The sequence below is a fragment of the Lissotriton vulgaris genome, chromosome 3_1 (assembly GCF_964263255.1).
Source record: "Lissotriton vulgaris chromosome 3_1, aLisVul1.2, whole genome shotgun sequence".
Lineage (NCBI taxonomy): Eukaryota > Metazoa > Chordata > Amphibia > Caudata > Salamandridae > Lissotriton > Lissotriton vulgaris.
Genome location: NC_141689.1, coordinates 1,744,022,633 through 1,744,043,329, shown reverse-complemented (window position 1 = coordinate 1,744,043,329; position 20,697 = coordinate 1,744,022,633). Strand labels below are relative to the sequence as shown.

Sequence of the window (20,697 nt, the reverse complement as noted above, 5' to 3'; positions counted from 1 at the left end):
AGACCCTCGTTTCCAAAAAGCCACTTACATTGATCACTTTGTCCTGGCTAGACTTCAAGCAGCACTTAGAGACAGGATACCAACATACCCGCTAGAACTGGACAGCTTCACACCACTTAAACTGCTCATTACTGACACCACGGGAGATCACCTCAAATCCAGACTGTACCACGCATGCCTGGTACTTGTACCAGCACATCACACCAGAGTGAGGACAGCATAGGCAATAGAAATGGGACACCCACTAACAGCCAAGGTCTGGCTACAATGCTGCATGCAAACCAAATTAGTGTCCGGTAACCACTGACATAAGCTAATACACTAATTACCTGCAGAGGGCGTACACCGCTCCAGCGCTGATGGTTCACACAGGTTCTACCGCATTGCCCGAAGTGTCACACACATGTGGCAGACTTGTCCTGGTCCTGTGATAAACTTGCTCCATACTGGAATAGCATTTCTGCAGAACTTGCACAAATGATGAATTTGCAAATTACGCCTTCGCCATTAGAGGCACAACTGGGCCATGTTGCAAATGTTCCTAGTGGGGCCCTCAGATTTGTGGCGATAGCGCTACTATTGGCAAAAAGAGAAATAGCCTTGCGCTGGTGTAGTAACCAGATTCCCACACTCGACAACTGGATTTAAAGTTTGATGCATTGTGACACAAAGAGTGGAATATTCGCTGAATTACAGCCTCTTACATCCAGACCGAAGGATATTTGGCTGCCCTTGCAGGACTACCTAAGGGAGCTGGAAGGGAGGACTGATAACTAACAAATACACCACCACCTTCCTACTAAATTGGGTGAAGTACAGTGCGGAAAGCAGAGACTGCACAGCACAAGCAATGCAGAAACATCTTGATATTACACTAGCACTGCGTGATACCATTGAACCTTCCCGCATTAGGTTAACTCGACCCCACAGGGGCATAATGTAGAACATATGTGAAATGTGACATCCTTTTTGCGAATCTTGGATACTCTATTGCTGTACCATGAATGGTTATGTATGTATGACACTGTGTTAATTTAAGCAGAAATAAAGTTAATATATATATATATATATTATATGCTTAAAAAAAACTAGAAAATGTATTAAATATTAGAAAGTGTAAACATATTTTTCATTATTTAAAACAGTATTTTCTTTATCAGTCAGTTAATTAGAAATTTATAAATGGCAATAAAAAAACCAACCTCAATGGAAAAGAATGAGCAAAAAAAATTGTATTATATTTTAAATAAATATAACAAAAAATGAATATTTTTAATTAACATATGTAATATTTTAATAATGTTTTTTATTCAACCAATCAAGCAGTAGATTTGTAGAGTGCTTCTTGTCACCCGCGAGGGTATCCAGTCGCTAGCAGGGGCCTATTTATTAGCCAGGTTTTCAGGGAATTTCAGACCTCTGAACGAGATGGGAAGGTCCATTGATATTCTACTGATTCTAGATCCCAAAGAAAACCAATATCGCATTTAAAAAGTATAAATACAATAATTAACAAAATTAAAAATTATTACTAATAATATAACACACAATTTAATTTTATGTTACACCCACCCCATTTCCCCACTATTAAGAAAATCCCCAGGAAAAATATTAACAAAATAATTATTATTAATACAATAAGTAAACAACTTAATAAATGATTATTAATTAACCTAATTGATTTAAATAGCAATACGTATGCAAAATACATATATAAATAAAAACACTATACATCCAGTACCCCAATAAAATCCATTACTTGAAATATATTAATTACGATATACAGTTAACAAAATGTAAACTAAATACCATACAAAAACCAAAATTAAGTATCACAATATTTTAGCAATAAATATTGTAAACTTCACTATTACTGTTAAAAAAACACAATGTTCCCTTCCTTGATGTTTTTGTAGTCACAATATTTTGACCCCAAGTTTAGGGTCAGACAATATTATGGAGTCGATATTAATGATCCATTCTGCATTAGGAGCATTTTCAGGGTAATCTTACCCATGGATATTATTGGTGCATGCTCTCAAACTTATGTGTTTAAGGATGTTACATAATATTTACCGGGGGACCAACCATAAATGGCCAAAAGCACCCCATACCACCTAAAATTATGAATATTGAAATTTCTCCTGGTTGAAATGACACATTTGCAAATGCACTTTCAGTATTGGAAATGTCTCCATTTCAGATTATGTGAATCAGGATTCAAATTTCAGTGTACAAAGATAAACATATGTGTTTCTAAGATGAATATATGTGCATAAAATCATGAGAGAATTAGATGGTCTATGTGTTGAAACTCTGTTCAACAAATAGCAGGGGTAGAGTAGACCTGGATTGCACAGGGTGGTGATTAGATGGAAGGATCAGCCAGGCGCCTATATGAGTCGGAGCTGGTGGTGCTGGGTTTCTCTACACCTGAAGGTCTGTAATCACTAAGTCAGTTGCAGTTAATTCAGTGACCTCCCACACTCACATAGACATAAAATAAATATCCCCATACCACTCAATATGATAAACTTAGCAACCCCCCAAGATTGTCCAATAAAGAAAGAATCTGGAAGGCAGAATCCATGCTTCATTGCTTAAGAATTTTTTTTTAAAAAGACGTTATTGAGCCAAATGCTTCTTAACTACATGACATACAACACTTAGGCTGATTGTGGAATACTCCACCAGTTTCAGCTCATGTACATAATTATAGAATGTGGATCAACTAGCTACAATTTAATCCAAAACCAAAAATGATCAGTGCAGGCTTGCAAGCAACCTCCAGTAGGGTTAAGCCTCATTGAGTGTCCTTTTGCTTGAGCCACCAGGTCCAGTGAGCAGGGGGCACACTTCAGAGCACACACTCTAGACTTATGAAGACCGAAACTCATTGGAAAAGACTGAGCAAATTATTGTTAACTACTTGATCTAACACACTCATGATTTGGGGTTTTCAGGGAAGTATTTATCAATTTTAGCTTGTTAGTGCCATCACAAATTTAACAACCCATATGCAAATGAGTCCAATCCAGTCTTAAAAGATCACAAACTTCTACCGACACCCCTTCTTATTGAGACAACAATAACAGGCTTTTCGGCTTCATTATGACGTACTCACTGGGAGCAGTCCTCTCAGGACTGGCTCGGTGCAGTAGCTCTGCTGAAGCGTGGCTCAATGGTTAGAGCGGCAGACCCTGATGCAGAGGTCTGGCCCGGGACCAGGGTTCAATTCCCGCCTCGGCGGCTCTTGGACTCAATCTCCCCGGACCTGATAATTCTCGCCTCGGTGCCTACTCTAATCATGGGTCCCACTCTGTGACTCTGGGCAATAGCTTGCTTAATCTCCACAACGGCCCCAGCAGCGATTGGATGCCTGGCTTCACCTTGCGGGTGCCCAGGAGTGGACATCTCACAGGAAAGCCAGGAAGGGTTCCATAGCGGTATGAATACAGCGCTACGCGACCTCTGGGTAGAAGCGCTATATAAATACAAACACATTTACATCTTTGTACCACTAAAAAGAGATCTGCTTCTCAAATCACCCCTTGTCAACCACAGACAGAAGCCGACCTGCGTTCGGAATATCCCTGCCGTATCCCTGAGTGTATGATTCACCTGCAGCGATTACCCTCCCTCCTGCATCTCAGGAAAAGTGAGATCTAATTTGTACTGCACCAAGTACCAACCATCCCATCTGATGAAAGAGTAATAGAAGAAATACACACTCCATGCTCCCCAAGCGGACCATAGGGTGAGGAGCAACATGAAGTCCAGTATATAAACAGTGCAGTTCATTGAATGGGAGTATGTTCTGCATACTGGGAAATCTCAACTGAGTCACTTTGACTGGAATAGCTTTGTGCTAGACCCCAAGTGATTCTAGCCACCACAGACCTCCAGCATAGAGGTGATAGCCCATGGTTCCCTGACTTGCAATGATAATAATATAGCTGTCCATATGCCTCATAAAGATCACCCTATGACAGTTATGTAAGTTCATTTATCCACTCATTGTGGTGATACCCACTACTCAAAGTGTCTTTCAGGACGAACTTGCAGTCTTTAATGGAGCTGTATACCCACTTGAGGCCTCATTTACGAGGCTCTAGTGTCACTTTTGCGCTACCTGAGCATCACTTTGTGACACTAATGTGGCGCAATGTGGCGCAGTATACATTGTGCTACTTGGCACTTAGGGGGCTTTCCATGGGCGGTAGATGGGTGTTCACATGCAATCATCAATTGGTTTTGCCACAAAACTCTATCTGCTAAAAAAGCTAGACCAGGCTTTGCACCAAAAACTAAAATGTCATCAAGGCATACATTAACGTTGAAAAACAGTTTTCTTTACTCAGAACGTTTCAAGCTTTGCATGTTGCTGAGTGGGAAAAGTGGTAAGCCATGTCCACGGATAGTAGTTTGTACTGGCACCATTATTCTTTCTCTCTCCCTTTCGCACTGTATTGAGTGAAACATTAGTACATCTGCCCCTGGTGTCAGCCAGGGTTAGGGAAACAATTAGGGAAAGTTATGCAGATTTCTTTTTTTTAAGACAATTGAAGTGTAGCTAGTACAAAAGGTAAGAACACTTTCTATTCCCTTACAGTCTATACATTCGAAGTAGAACCACTGAACGTGATGTCTAAGTGACAGCAAGTAACTGTGAGACAAGAAGTAGAGAAAAAGAAGCAAGAGATTGCTCTAACATTTTTAATAAATTCTTAATTCTTGTTTTCCCACTCATCTCTTGTCTCCAGATGCTGGAAAAAGTGGACCTCGGGGGCCCTCCTGCCGGCTTGGAGCACGAGTACCAAACGCTCTTCACCAAGGATGCGATTGGGTTTTTAGCCGAACTGGCCTCGACTTTTGATAAAGATGTGGACGAGGTAGATGGTTACCATGTTGTTTTTGTTAACATTGACTTTATTCAGCCATTACCCTGGAGTTACAATGTAAAGTTTAAAAAAGTACAAGCAGAGATGATGTAAACATCTTAAACTAAGAAAAGATGCAGAGTATTTGAGTTAGGGCTTGGGATCAATTCCAATGGCGCTCAAACAAGCAACCACTGTGAATAAAGAACATTAAAGGATAAAACATTGATAAGCCGATGGCACTGCATTTTGTGGTGTTGTACTCGGCTTGGGGGGAAGGTGCACATTCTGGAAGATGCAGTCCTAGTAGTAGGGCCTCTGAGTGCCCACTGCTCTGTCATTCATAGCTTCCTCAGCCCGCGGTAGTTGTGTGTCATCCATCTGTTCCTGTGTTTGCTATTCGGACTGCAGGCCATGAAGGCGATTGATACCGTCAGGTCTCCACATTTCGGTGCAACATCCATTTCAGGCCCCAGAGATATATACTATTTAAACCAGGAATCTGCAGCATGTAATCAGTTATTGTTTTTCACTCACTGCACCAGTTTATGATTTAGTATGAATCTAAAGGGCTGTAAATAAAGGGTTTTTTGCCCAGTGGCACATGGTAACTAATGTGTTTTTTGCACCTACTGGCGAGTTGTATGTGCGGTCTCGGGTCACTGGTTTGAATCCATATGAAATAGTATGTCATATTAATGTGCCTCCTGTTTATCTTTGTCAATACCTGTGTCTGTATTCATGTGTCTTTGTGGATCTAGGCAAGGCGTAGTAGTCGTCATGATTAAGTGTGGTGAAAAAACTAATCACCTTTCTTGAGTAATGGATACCAATCTCTTCCGGTCACGAGTTAGATGTGTTTAGTGTCAGGAGAGGCTATTAGCGGTATACAGTCAAAATATCGAGTTTTAAATATCGATTTGCATTAATATCGAATTAAAAATATCGAATGGACACAATATTGAATGGACAGAATATAGACTACAAACATATCGAATAGAATAGCATTAATATCTAATTCAAAATATAGAATGGACAAAATATCGAATGGACAGAATATAGACAACAAAAATATTGAATGGACAGAATATAGACAACAAAAATATTGAAAGGACAGAATATAGACAACAGAAATATCGAATTTGAGGTAAGTAAGTTAATATCACTTTTTTAATAATATCCCATTTTTTAAAGTGTTTTTTATGTTAGTATATGTGTGAAAAGTGTATATTTATTTTATATTTTATTTTAATTAATTAATTTTACGGTATTTAATTTTTGCGTAATATAATTCTGTAGCGGGTTGTGGGTTTATAGGGGAATAGGGTGGGAAGTAATTTATTATAATTAATTAAATATTTTAATTGATTTATTGGTATTTATTTTGAATTAATTGTTAATTACATTTTTAATTGGTAATTAATTAAAATATAATTGGTAATTCATTTGAATTAATTTATTAATTGATAATTATGCTAATTTTATTAAATTATTTTCTGTAGCGGGTTGTGGGTTTGTAGGGGAATAGGGTGGGAAGTAATTTAATTATAATTAATTAAATATTTTTATTTATTTATTGGTATTTATTTTGAATTAATTGTTAATTACATTTTTAATTGATAATTAATTAAAATTTCATTGGTAATTAATGTTTAATAATTGATTAATTGATAATTATGTTAATTTTATTAATTTATTTTCTCTTGCGGGTTTTGGGTTTATAGGGGAATAGGGTGGGAAGTAATTTAATTGTAATTAATTAAATTTTGTAATTTATTTTGTTTGAATTTTTAATTATTTTTTAATTGGTAATTAATAATTGTTAATTGGTAAATAATTTGTATTAATAGGTAATTATTTTTAATAATTAATTGTTATTTTTATTTTTAATTGATTAATTATTATGTTATATAAAATGGTTAATTACTTTTAATTAATTTGTAATTGGTATTAATATTTAATTTATTTTTATTCATATATCAAGTATTTACTTTCCCTACTGTTGCACTCTCTGGAGTGGGAATAGTAATTTTTACCTCTACGCTATCCAACGCTTTCCCTACTGTTGCACTCACTGGAGTGGAAATAGTAATTTTTACCCTTACGCTATCCAACGCTTTCCCTACTGTTGCACTCACTGGAGTGGTAATAGTAATTTTTACTCCTACGCTATCCAACACTTTCCCTACTGTTGCACTCTCTGTAGTGGGAATAGTCAATTTTACTACTACGCTATCCAAGGCTTTCCCTACTGTTGCACTCTCTGGAGTGGGAATAGTAATTTTTACCCTCCCGCTATCCAACGCTTTCCCTACTGTTGCACTCACTGGAGTGGGAATATTCATTTTTACCCCTATGCTATCCAACGCTTTCCCTACTGATGCATTCACTGGAGTGGGAATAGTAATTTTTACCCCTACGATATCCAATGCTTTCCCTACTGTTGCACTCACTGGAGTGGGAATAGTAATTTATAGTCCTACGCTATCCAACGCTTTCCCTACTGTTGCACTCTCTAGAGTGGGAATAGTAATTTTTACCCTCCCGCTATGCAACGCTTTCCCTACTGTTGCACTCACTGGAGTGGGAATATTCATTTTTACCCCTATGCTATCCAACGCTTTCCCTACTGTTGCATTCACTGGAGTGGGAATAGTAATTTTTACCCCTACGATATCCAATGCTTTCCCTACTGTTGCACTCACTGGAGTGGGAATAGTAATTTTTAGTCCTACGCTATCCAACACTTTCCCTACTGTTGCACTCTCTAGAGTGGGAATAGTAATTTTTACCCTCCCGCTATCCAACGCTTTCCCTACTGTTGCACTCACTGGAGTGCGAATAGTGGGCGTATTATCAAGGGGGTTTATCTCCCCTTTTTTGGCTTTAAAAGCCAAGAAAGCAGAGATAAAATTATCTCCCTATTACCTCGCTGTCGCTAACACCAGTTAGCGACAGCTAGTAGGAGATAGCGACCATCTTGGGCCCCGCTTTGCATGTCAGTGATATTTATCACTAATGACATGCAAAGTGGGCGTGCCAAGATGTTAGCGACTGGAAACAGTCGCTAACATCGCTATCTCCTATTACCAACTTTTGGAGATATTCGCGCTAAACGCGAATATCTCCAAAAGCTAACACCTGCCCCTGAGCAGTTCTTAGCCATGTTATCCAATGGGAGGTGGATAACATGGCTAAGAGCATTTGCTCGGTAATGCATGAATATCGCTGACTTTACAGCAATATTCATGCATTTTGGCCGATTTGTATCGCTTAAGAGATAAACCTTGGTAATAGCAAGGCTCCTAAGCGATAAAAATCGCCGCAGCTCGGTGATAAAAATATCGCCACTAAACTAACATAGCGATAATTATCGCTAGTTGTTGGTAATATGCCCCAGTATTTTTTACCTCTACGCTATCCAACGCTTTCCCTACTGTTGCACTCTCTGGAGTGGGAATAGTAATTTTTACCCTCCCGCTATCCAACGCTTTCCCTACTGTTGCACTCACTGGAGTGGGAGTAGTAAATTTTATGCCTACGCTATCCAACGCTTTCCCTACTTTTGCACTCTCTGTAGTGGGAATAGTCATTTTTACCCTCCCGATATCCAACGCTTTCCCTACTGTTACACTCACTGGAGTGGGAATAGTCATTTTTACCCCTACGCTATCCAACGCTTTCCCTACTGTTGCACTCTCTGGAGTGGGAATAGTCATTTTTACCCCTACGCTATCCAACGCTTTCCCTACTGTTGCACTCTCTGGGGTGAGAATAGTAATTTTGACCCTCCCGCTATCCAACGCTTTCCCTACTGTTGCACTCTCTGGAGTGGGAATAGTAATTTTTACCCCTACGCTATCCAACGCTTTCCCTACTGTTGCACTCACTGGAGTGCGAATAGTCATTTTTACCTCTATGCTATCCAACGTTTTCCCTACTGTTGCACTTTCTGGAGTGGGAATAGTAATTTTTACCCTCCCACTATCCAACGCTTTCCCTAGTGTTGCACTCACTGGAGCAGGAATAGGAATTTTTACTTCTATGCTATCCAATGTTTTCTCTACTGTTGCACTCACTGAAATGGTAATAGTAAATTTAACCCTCCCGCTATCCTACGGTAAAAATATTGTATATTTTTTAATAATATTATGTATATATATATATATATATATATATATATATATATATATATATATATGTATATATATATATATATATATATATACACATATATATATATATATACATATATATAGATAGATAGATAAATATGTGTGTGTATTAAAAAAAAAATTATTTTTTTAACCTACATTAATTATTTATAAATTTTAAGGTAATTTAAGTATGTTTAAGTTAATTATATTTATTATTTCATTAATTTTCAATTACTTTTAAGACATTTAAAAAAATTCTATATTTTGACTAACTATATTTTTTACAAGAATATTTTTGATTCAATATTTTTGTACTTACCTGTTTGGAGATAGGGATTTGGTATTTTTGCATTCTATATTTGTTACTCTATATTTTGGTAAGTCTATATTTGTGTCATCAATATTCTTTCAGTGATCCGCTATTAGCTTGGAGCACTGAAGGTCACACCTGAAGTGAAATTTCAGAGCTGTTTGTGAACAGGGGGTGCTGAAAGTCTGGAGTGAATTGTATTATTTATGTGGGGAAGGGATTGCGGTTGGTGGGTGGAAAGAGGTGCTGAGGATAACTGTGTGGTTTTCAATGCAGGAGTGAGGTGTGCTTAGCAGTTTAATTCTCTTCTTTTTATATATCTCATATTCTCAAAGCTTATTCTTGCAGGTTGTACGTGATTTCTGATATTGGAGTGTTGTCAGATGTCATACAATGTTCTTTATAGGTGTTTTCTATACTGTAAAGTGGAAATTCTCTGATATAAGCTGACCACTGGATTTAAGATGTGACGAGACTGTAGGCTATCCGATTTGGATGTTCCCAATCGGTTGCCGGTGTCCTAGCGGCAGAGTCCTGACAGGGGGGCAACCGCAGTGTTGGGGAGACAGCTAAGTGACACATTAAAAAAAAAAAAATGTTTTGTTTGTGTATATATGTGTACGTAGGATATGTGTAGTGAGCATTATGTGTACATTCTGCCTTGCACCCCACCAAGAAACACACACACTATGCCATGTATAGGCACATATACCACAGATACATACCTTGGGGTCTGTCAAATCGAGGTGCCAGTCCATCGCTGTCAAGGTGTAACAGGACAGGGGGACCTGGACGAAGGTGAAGAGGAGGAAATGGCATCTTGAACCCTGAAAAAGGTGATTTTACACCCCTTTTTGTCCCATTCTGCTGACTAGAAGTGGGGGAGAGATTCCCAACGGAATACCCTTAGAAACAGGCCAGATCCAAATATCGACAGCTGGAATCCTTGCTGGAGTCCCACCAACGGTGCCGCCAGCCGTCGCAGCGGTCTTCATGCCCATTGAAATTCAGCATCTAAATCGGCAAGGTTACCGCAAGGTGGGCGGGCAAGAAGACTGTCAAAAAAGCCTACTCCGTCACGGTCCTGCCAAGATCTAAATCAGGCCCTTAGACTCTAGAGAATTTACCTTGGTTTGAGGAGTAGCAAAAACTACTTGCAGACTAAGGGCCTGATTTCGTTCTTCAATCTTGAATTTTGCTGCTGATTCTCTGTGAATTTGCAGCAAAACAATTAAAAAAAATTATGGCCTTAGGGCAGGCTCGTTGTGGGACCCTACAACCAGGCCTAGGGGGACAGAGTATTCCTACCCTATCCCCTTTAGGTTTTTTTTGCTGCTACTTCCTGATTGAAGTGGTGGTAGCTAGTCACGGCATTGCTGTTGCATGTGGATTCGTGGATCTACCGCATCTCTGGTTTACATTAATCTCTTTTATTCAATAACTCCAAAACTACTGGACAGATTTACACCCAATTACAAAAAACACTATTTCTGGACCAAGATCTAGCTTTCTGCAAAATTTGGTGTAATTTAATGCAGCAGTTCAGGCTGTAGTTGTGTCTACAATCCCTATGCATGAGCAAACTTTCCAAACAGCAGCTGGAGTGAGTGCCAAACAAGTTTTGAAAATTTTATTAAGATTTGTCAAACAGCGTCAAAGTTATTGGCAAAACAAAAGGACTTTTCCTAGGGAAACCAGGTCCTACCTATGACTACTGCTTGTGACCGCCATGGGATATATATATTACCTACTGGCAGTCGCCAGTAGGTAGTTCTAGTTAGGACCAAGGGCCATATGTATCAAGCCTTTTTCCCATTTGCAAATGGGCAGATTCTCAGAATCGGGCCGTTTGCGAATTCCAAAAAGCCTTTTGCAATGTATCATTCCAAAAGGCCATCGCAAAATAGAGATTTGCTAAATTTGCGATTCTCTATTTTGCGAAAGCAATTAAGGAATTGCAAATTGCGATTCCTTAAATGCAATTCTGGAAGCACCAGAAATTTGCTATTTGGCCATAAGGAATTGCAAATTGCCACCAACTTTAAGTTGGTGGTAATTTGCGATTCTCTTTAAAAAAGCACTTTTTTGATTTTTTAAAAGTGCCATAAGTCGCACAAACAATGCGCGCAAAATGTGCACACATGCATATTTCAGGGGTGCAACAGGGTGTCGTTTTGGCACCCTTGCAACCTTGAAATAGCATTCTCAGTTTGCAATTTTCTAATTGGTAATCGCAAATTGAGAATGACTTCCCATTCATTCCTTTGGGCCTCCTAGCCTCCTGTTTTTGAGTTTTGGTGCTTTACGTTTTTGAGTTTTGGTGCTTTAGTATTCTCTAACTTAAACATGTTAATATGTGCTTATATGTTTGCAAATTTCTTGTTACATCTAAAATATGGTTTTACTCTTTTGTCATGACTTTTTTTTATCGTTGATGGTAAAAGTCCTCCTATAGGCATTTGAAATTAGATATGTAAATGGATTTTGAGTTTTTATCTTCTGATATTTTATATGTTTTATTAAGACAAATCTGGTTTTTAATGTTATTTGTATATGTGTATTTTATGATTGTCTATAATCGAATAAAGACTAATTGAACTGAATGGGAAGGTATTCCTCAATTGTGAATCTCAATTTGAACAGTGGTGTGGCTCACTGGTTAGAGGCGGCAGACCCGAGAGCAGAGGACGGCCCGGGACCAGGGTTCGATTCCCGACGCGGCAGGTTTCTGGACCAGGGTCAGCGGACTCGATAATTCTCTCGCCTCGGTGCCCACTCTGATCAGCGATCACACTCGGCAACTCTGGGCATTAGCTTGCCTCATCTTCACTAACGGCCCCACCAGACCGCCGGGAATGCCTGGTCTCACCCTGGAGATACCCATTAAGGGACCATCTCTCAGGGAAGCCAGGAAGGGTTTCGCAGCGGTCGAAGCGCGGAGATACTCCCCCGGGAGTGATTCTAGCGCTATATAAACACGCAAATTAAATTAAATTAAATTAATTCGCAAATAAGGAATATGTAGGATTCGCAAAATTTTTAGCAAATCCTAGATACATTACATTTTGCGATTCTCTAATTGCGATTTGCTAAAAATCACAATTTGAGAATCGCAAAACTCTTTTTTGATGCATATGGCCCCTAGTTGCCATAGAAAAAGCATTTTGTGATTTGCCAATATCTTTGGTGGCGTTTGACGAATCTTCGCAAAATTTTCTGAACTAATGGCCCGCTCCGGTCAGCTTCTATCTTGAAAGTTTCGCGGTGATTCGTGAAGCAGGGGCCAAGAAAAAAAGGTTGGTCCCAAAACATGTTTTCTCAATGTTGATTTCCAATGGAACTTTTGTCGCGGCTACAGCCCGAACTGTTAAACGGAATGACCCCAAATTTGGCAGAGAGGGAGAGGTTGTTACAATCAATCAATCAATCACTGCATTTCTAAAGCGCGCAACATACCCGTGAGGGTCTCAAGGCCCTGTGGGGGGGGGGGGTGCGGGGGGGTGCTACTGATTGAAGAGCCAGGTCTTGAGAAGTCTTCTGAAGGCCAGCAGGTCCTGAGTCTGTCGTAGGCTGGTGGGAAGAGTGTTCCAGATCTTGGCAGCAAGGTAGGAGAAGGATCTGCCACCAGCGGTGGCTTTTCCGGATACGAGGAACTGTGGCGAGGGCGAGGTTGGCTGAGCAGAGGTTGGGGGTGTGGAAGCTGAGTCGGTTGTTGAGGTATGTAGGTCCGGTGTTGTGTAGGGCTTTGTGTGCGTGGATGAGGGGTTTGAAGGTGATCCTCTGGGGAGCCAGTGAAGGCGGGGTGTGATGTGGCTGCGTTGGGGGACGTCAAGGATCAGTCATGCCGAGGCGTTCTGGATTTGTTGTTGTCGTCTCAGGAGCTTGGTTCTTGTTCCTGAGTAGAGGGCGTTCCCGTAGTCGAGTCTGCTGGTGACGAGGGCCTGGGTGACGGTTTTTCTCATGTCGGGGGGGATCCAGTTGAAGATCCTGCGGAGCATTCGGAGGGTATTGAAGCAGGACGCGGAGACGCGTTGACTTGCCTGGTCATGGAGAGGGTGGAGTCGAGGATGACCCCGAGGTTGCCTGCGTGGTCTGTGGGTTCCGGGGCTGTGCCTAGCGATGTGGGGCACCAAGAGTCGTCCCAGGCCGATGGAGTGGGTCCGAGAATGAGTACTTCCGTCTTGTCTGAATTCAGCTTGTCTGCTGTCCTTCATCCAGTCAGCTACGGCCTTCATTCCTCTGTGGAGGGTGTGTTTGGCGGTGTGGGGGGGTCTTCGGTGAGGGATATGATCAGCTGGGTGTCGTCGGCGTAGGAGATGATGTTGAGGTTGTGTTGTCATGCGACATGGGCGAGCGGTGCCATGTAGATATTGAACAGCGTCGGGCTGAGGGAGGATCCCTGTGGGACGCCGCAGATGATCTCTGTGGTTTTTGAGCGGAAGGGTGGAAGGCGAGCGCTCTGGGTTCTGCCGGAGAGGAAGGATGTGGTCCAGGCCAGGGCCTTCTCTTGGATTCCGGCGTCATGGAGGCGTGCTGATAGGGTTCGGTGGCAGACTGTGCCAAAGGCTGCTGATAGGTCCAGGAGGATGAGGGCGGCTGTTTCTCCTTTGTCCATCAGGATCCTGATGTCGTCAGTGGCGGCAATGAGGGCGGTCTCGGTGCTGTGGTTGCTGCGAAAACCGGATTGGGTAGGGTCCAGGATGTTGTTGTCTTCGAGGTACCGGGTTAGCTGTTTGTTGACGATCTTCTCTGTCACTTTTGCAAGGAACCGGAGCATGGAGATGGGCCGGAAGTTCTTGAGGTCTTTGGGGTCCGCCTTGGGTTTCTTCAGGAGGGCATTGATCTCGGCGTGCTTCCAGCTTTCCGGGAAGGTTGCTGTCTCGAAGGAGCTGTTGATTGCTTTCCGGAGGTGGGGTGCGATGGTTGTGCTGGCTTTGTTGAAGACGTGGTGAGGGCAGGGGTCGGCTGGGGATCCAGAGTCGATGAAGTTCATGGTTTTGATGGTGTCTTCGTCGCTGACGTGGAACCATGCGGTCAGGCGGCTGGAGACGGTGGTGATCGCAGGGGTGGTGGGTGCGGGGTGTCGGAGTTGAAGCTGTTGTGGATGTCGGCAATCTTGCGGTGAAAGAAGGTGGCCAGGGAGTCGCACAGGTCTTGTGATGGTGGGATGTCGTTGGTGTTGGAGAGTTCTTTCACGATGCTGAAGAGCTCTTTGGTGTTGTGTGCGTTGGTGTCTAAGCGGTCCTCTTGGCGGTCCTCTTGGCGGTCCTGATGAGTTGGTGGTGTCTGCGGGTGGCGCTTTTGTGGGCTGTGTGGCTGTCTGGTGTGCGGTCGTGGAGCCATTTCTTCTACAGCTTCCAACAGGTGCGCTTGGAGGTCCGGTGGTCTCCAGTGAACCAGGCGGCTTTCTTGTTGGTTGTGGAGGTCTTGAGAGGGGCGAGGGTGTTGGCGCAGTCGTTGATCCACTGTTTGAGGTTGGTTGCGGCAGTGTCTGGGTCGGTGGGGTTGGCGGGCGGTCTCAGGGCGAGGGTGGTAGTCAGTTGGTCCTTGGTGACCTTGCCCCAGCAGGGGCGTGGTAGCTGTTGGGTGCAGTGGTGTGTGGTGGGTTTCCTGAAGGTGAAGTGGACGCATCTGTGGTCAGTCCAGTGGGGTTCGGTGGTGTGGTTGAAGGAGACGTGTGGACTTGTGGAGATGGGGTCCAGCGTGTGTCCGGCGGCGTGGGTGTGTGCCGTCACGAGCTGTTTGAGTCCGAGGTTGGCGATCAGGGCGGTGAAGTTGGCGTTGTTGTTGTTCTCGAGGTGGAAGTTCAGGTCCCTGAGGTGGATGTAGTCCGTGGAGGCGAGGGAGTGGGTGCTGACAAGGTCGGCGATGGTGTCGCAGAACTGTGGTCGTGGTCCAGGTGGTCTGTAGACGAGTGTTCCTCTGAGGGTGGTGTTGGCGTCGGTGTGGCTCTGGAAGTGCATGTGCTCGGCGGGAGTGAGGGTGTCGTCGGTGTTGGTCAAGACTCTGAGGGTGTCCTTGTGGAGGATGGCGATTCCCCCTCCAACTCCGTTGGTGCGGTCTCTGCGGGAGATCTTGTATCCCTGTGGGATGGCTATGGCAATGTCTGGTGCTGAGGTGGTGTTCAGCCAGGTCTCCGTCAGGAAGGCGATGTTGGGAGTGGTGGAGTCTAGGAGGTCCCAGAGTTCGATGGCGAGCTTGCGAGCGGAGCGGATGTTGAGGAGGATGCAGCAGAGGTGGTTGGGTTCTCTGGCAGGGGGTTTGGAGGGCTGGATGCTGGTGAATCTGCAATTCTGGCAGGCGAAGGGCCCTTGGGTGCGCTATGGGGTGGCCCGGTAGCAGGGGTGGTCTCGTCCGGTTTTGAGTGCACGGAGGGTGGTGGAGTCGTAGTGCAGTCTGGCGTTGCAGGGGGCGCGGGGTCCAGGGGTCCTGGCGCTGGGCACGGTCCAGGCGTGGAATCGGCGTGCCAGCTGCGCGTCCATGCTGTGGCCGCCATAAGAAGGGGAGGTGAGAGGGAGGCGCAGCTGGGAGGTGGGAGGGAGCCAATGGGGGTGGGGGGGCAGGGCCGCAGGGATGCAGCGGCGGGAACGGGCAAGAGGAAAGGGGAATGATGCTGCAAACAGGGCACAAAACAGGGGCACAAGGGCACAGAAATAAGAATAAGAGCGGGTGGCAGCAACAAACCTCAGGCCCACTGGCCACCAGGGATGAGGCGCAGGTGGAAGCCTGCGGGTGGAGGCGGGCCTGGAACACCCACAGATCCGAGTCAGTAGCGGGGCACAGGAGCACACAGCACGCAGTCAGGTGGAGCTGCGTGGGCGGCGTGGGGAGCGACCTGCCTGAAGGCAGGGTCAAGGGCCCCTCTCACGTCCGCGCTGCGGCCAGGGGAGTGGGGCCGCAGGGACCCAGCAGCGGGAACGGGCAAGAGGCAAGGGGAAACAAGCCTAAGGCAATGCAACAGGCAACAGGCGAGCGGAGCAAAGAGGACACAGGCAATAAAACGGTCACAATAATGCAGCGACGGGAAAGGGCAAGAGGCAAGGGGAAACAAGCCTATGGCAAGGCAACAGGCAACAGGCGAGAGGGAGCATTAAGAGTGCACTCTTTGCTTTAAATGGTGTAAATCCGTTCAGTAGTTCCTGAAAAATAAAAAAATTTAAAAGTATATATATCTGGTGACCGCCGTGGATCCGCGAACCCTCCCGGATTCACGAGCTTCATTCTGATTGGCTGCCAACACTCCAAACCAGGAAGTGCTGGCAGCCATCTTGTGACTAAAACAGTAAACAAAAGGATAAAAAACAAGAAAAGGGAGCAGGGTAGAAACACCCTGACCCCCTAAACCTGCTCAGGGAACCTCCAGGCCCAAAAAAGCTTATTTTTGTTTTTAAAAGAATCTGCAGAATTCGCGCTGGGTGTGTGAATTCAGCTGATTTTTTTTTCTTCAAACTGAAGTGCGGGTTTCTTTAAGCCGCCGGGTGGGCCAGGTCCCGGGGGCTATGTACAGTTAATTAGCAGGGGCCCGCAACCCCAGGGACTGGCATCTCCACAGGGCTTCATCAATAATGTGCGGGGCATGCAGCCCCCCGCTGCCCTGGGGACTGCCACCTCCCCGGGGCTTTATTTATTTAGGGTGGGGAGGCCTCATGGACCACCCAAGCCCCGTGGATGGCCACCTCCCCGGGGCTTGACTAAAATATGGGCAGGGGGCCTTGCGGGCCCCCCCAAGCTGCGGGGACTGCCACCTCCCCGGGGCTTCACTAAAATATAAGTGGGGGGCCTTGCAGGCCCCCCATGCCCAGAGGACCACCACCTCCCCGGGGATTTTGGAAAAACTTAGTGGGAGGTGCTCGAGCCCCCCCCCCCCCACACTGCCCCAAGGACCACCAGCTCCCTGGGCTCACTTTATGGTAATATGGGGGTCCATTGCCACCCCTCAGCCCCATGGACCACCACCTCCCTGGGCAATGTGCACATTGGGAGGGGGGCTGCGGTGCCCCCCTCCTGGAGCCCTCTATGGCCCTGGGAACCGCTACCCCCAAGGCTGGCTCCAGCAATGTCCCGGAGTGCCCTCCCCGGGACATTGCAGTTTGCAATGGCAGGGCGGGAGCATGGCCCCCACCCTGTCATTGCAAACTCTGCTTCCCTTCATGGAAGCGAGAGCAGAAAACTTGCTCTTGCTTCCATGGAGCAAAGCAGTATTGCTTTTGGACAAGGGGAGCTGCATGTTACCAGCTCCCCTTGTCCAAAAGCAATGCCGGCTCCTGCAGGAGGCGGGGAGCTGGCCTGGACCGTGGGGGGCATTGGGGCTCCCCCGCTGTCTCCAACAAAGAGGCCCAGGAGGATGGGGGGAAGGGGGCCATGCAACCCCCTTCCCCCCAAAAAACCCAGGCTGGCCATGCCACGGAGGATGGGGTCCCCGGGGCCTGTAGTGGCCCAGGGTAAGGGGCCACACAACCCCCCTCCCTTTAATCATTATTAAAAAACAAAATTAATAAATAAGGCCGGGTCCCAGGGTCCCAGGGGCCAAAATTATCCTCAGGAGGAGGACCACGTGGCCCCCTCCAAATTTTTTAAAGATAAAAGGCAGGGCAGGCCCCAGGGGATGGGGTCCCTGGGGCCAAAAGAGGCCCAGGAATGCTGTTAAAAAATAAAGTTCAGGCCCTGGGAAATGGGGTCCCCAGGCCCAAAAATAATCAAGGGAAGGGGGCCACACATCCCCCCTTCCAAAAATCAAATTTAAAAAAGCCGGCATCTTGCCAGAGACCCCGCCCCCTCCCTGCACCACTGTGTAAACATGTCTCCTGGCGCATTCTGGATTGAGGGATTAAGCCCCCATTAATACTAAGGATCCTTAGGGCCAACTAACCCACCAGGTACCTCCAGTAAGCCCCACACAGTGAGAATGCTGAGAGGTGGTCCGAGGCTACGCCCTTTTCACATCACTCTGCAAATGCGCCTCTTGACGCACTGCTGGTGGGGCCTTTGTTTCCTGAGGAATTCAGGACTAAAGTGGACTTCACCCCCTAAGCAGCAGTGCACCAGGAACTGCGTTTGGAGAGTGGTGTAAAAAGGGGGCATGGCCTTGGACCACCTCTCAGCATTCCAACTGTGTGGGGCTTACTAGAGATAACAGGAGAGCTAGTTGGCCCCAGGGACACTCAGGAGGCAAGGGAAATTCATCCTGCAACCAAAAGCGCGTGAGGAAGCGCGTTTGCAGAGTGGTGGAGAAAGGGGGCATGGACTCTGTCCACCTCTCAGCAATTGCACTGTGTGGGGCTTACTAGAGGTAACAGGTATGCTAGTTGGACCCTAAGGACCCCCTACAGTGAAGGGAGCTTCGATCCCCATCCAAGAGCGTGCCAGGGAGCACGTTTGCTGAGTGTTGGGCAAAGGGGGCATGGCCTGCAATGAGAACTTAGCAGTCCTGCTGTGTGGGACTTACTGGAGGTAATAGAAGGGGCAGTTGGCCCCCAAGAATGTTCTTGCGGGCCAACTACCGCTCCTGTTAACTCCAGTAAGTTCCATACAGTGGGAATGCTAAGAAGTCTTCGAACGCCACGTCCCCCTTTCCCCACCACTCTGCAAACACCCCTCCTGGCACACTACTGGTTGAGGGATAAAGTCCACTTTACTCCTAAGGGACTTTGGGGCCCTAAGAGCCTTCCTCGTACCTCCTGTAAGTCCTACGCAGCGGAATTCCTGAGTACTGGTCGGAGGCCCAGCCCCCTTTTTCCACCACTCTGCATACGTGACTACTAGTTGAAGAAGCATTTGGAATGTAATAGGTCTCGCATTTGCGAAGGTTATGGGTATTGGCATTGTAAATGTAAAAAGGTTTTTTACTAATGTTTTTGGGAGTGCAGTGGATGTACGTTGTGTGTAGTGGAATTATGCAGTGTGTTGTGCAGTGAAATTATGTAGATAGAAAGTATGTGGTATTTAGTGTATCGGAATTATGAAGAGTGAGATTATGTGCTATGGAGAGTAATTATGTGGTACTGTAATCTGTGTTGTGGAGTGGTTTAGTCTTCCTCGTTTCACAGAAGCTAAACTATAAACTCAATGAGACAAAAAAAAGAAGGAACCACTGAGGAGCACTTCTGGACCTAGTCGGAGGTATGAGTAGGGCCACTAGAACTATGCAACTGTTTGGCTGCACTGACTTTTGCACAATTATACATTTTCCGCATTTGCCACATAATCCATAATCTGCTACATAATCTGCAGATCTGAACAAAAACAACCTTGTTTCTAGCTCAAACTCCTTGAATGCTACCAGAAATGCAGCAACAAGTATTACAGCATGGCGGTAGGCCCTTTGCAACCTTAGAATGGTCAACTATTACTTATTGCTCAATGTGGGTATTAAATTGGTACTAATGGTGTGCACACGACTCTTGCTTCTTTCTGCACCTCTTTTGCCTCTTTCTGCATTTCTGTTGCTTCTAGCTGCACCTTTATTTTTTCTGCACTTCTTTTGCCTCTTTCTGCTCATCTCTTCTACTTTCTGCACCACTCTTGCCTCTTTCTCCACCTCCGTTGCTTCTTTCTGCACCTCACTTGCTTCTTCCTGTACTAGTCTTGTCTCTTTTTATGCCCCTCTTCCTTCTTTCTGCACCTCTCTTGCCTCTTTCTATACTTCTTTCCTCTTTCTGTACCCCTCTTCCCTTTTTCTGCACATCTCTTGCCTCAGTCTGCTCACCCGTTCCCTCATTCTGTACCCCTTTTGCCTGTTTCTGCAACTCTCTTGCCTCTTTCTGCAGTTTTCTTGCCTCTTTCTGCACATCTCTTGCCTCTTCCTACACTTCTCTTGTCCATTTCTGCACCCCTCCTGCCTCTTTCTGCAACCCTCTTCCCTATTTCTGCACCACTCTTGCCTCTTTCTGTACCTCTGTTGCTTCTTTCTGCCCTTCTCTTGCCTCTTTCTGCACCATTCGTGCCTCTTTCATTACCTCTGTTGCTTCTTTCTGCAGTTCTCTTCCTTCTTTCTGCACACCTCCTGCCTCTTCCTGTAGCCCTCTTGCCTCTTTGTGCACCTCTCCTACCCCTTTCTGCACCCTTCTTGCCTCTTTTTGCACCTCTGTTGGTTCTTTCTGCACCTCTTTTGCAAATATCTGCATTCCTCTTGCCTATTTCTGCACCCCTCTTCCCTTTTTGTCCACCTCTTTTGCTTCTTTCACCGATGACATCATCCACGTGATCATCTGATGCACCTCCTCACACCCTATTATAACCTTTGATACACCCACTCTAAAACACAGACTACCAATATTGAAACCATAGACAGACCAATAGCAGTTCGTACATACCCGCTCAGTGATTCATACGTCTACACTCACATCCACTC

The 20,697-nt window shown here is 45.1% G+C and overlaps 1 protein-coding gene across 3 annotated transcripts in view; it reads left to right on the top strand.

Moving 5' to 3' along the window:
- Positions 1 to 20,697, top strand: part of LOC147728393 (ureidoglycolate lyase-like) — a 481,711-nt gene that overhangs the window by 289,888 nt on the left and 171,126 nt on the right. For all 3 annotated transcript variants that reach the window (XM_086962176.1, XM_086962177.1, XM_086962175.1), the window contains one exon: positions 4,764 to 4,892. In XM_086962176.1, the coding sequence (XP_086818302.1) occupies positions 4,764 to 4,892 (129 nt within the window). The remainder of the gene's footprint in view (positions 1 to 4,763; positions 4,893 to 20,697) is intronic.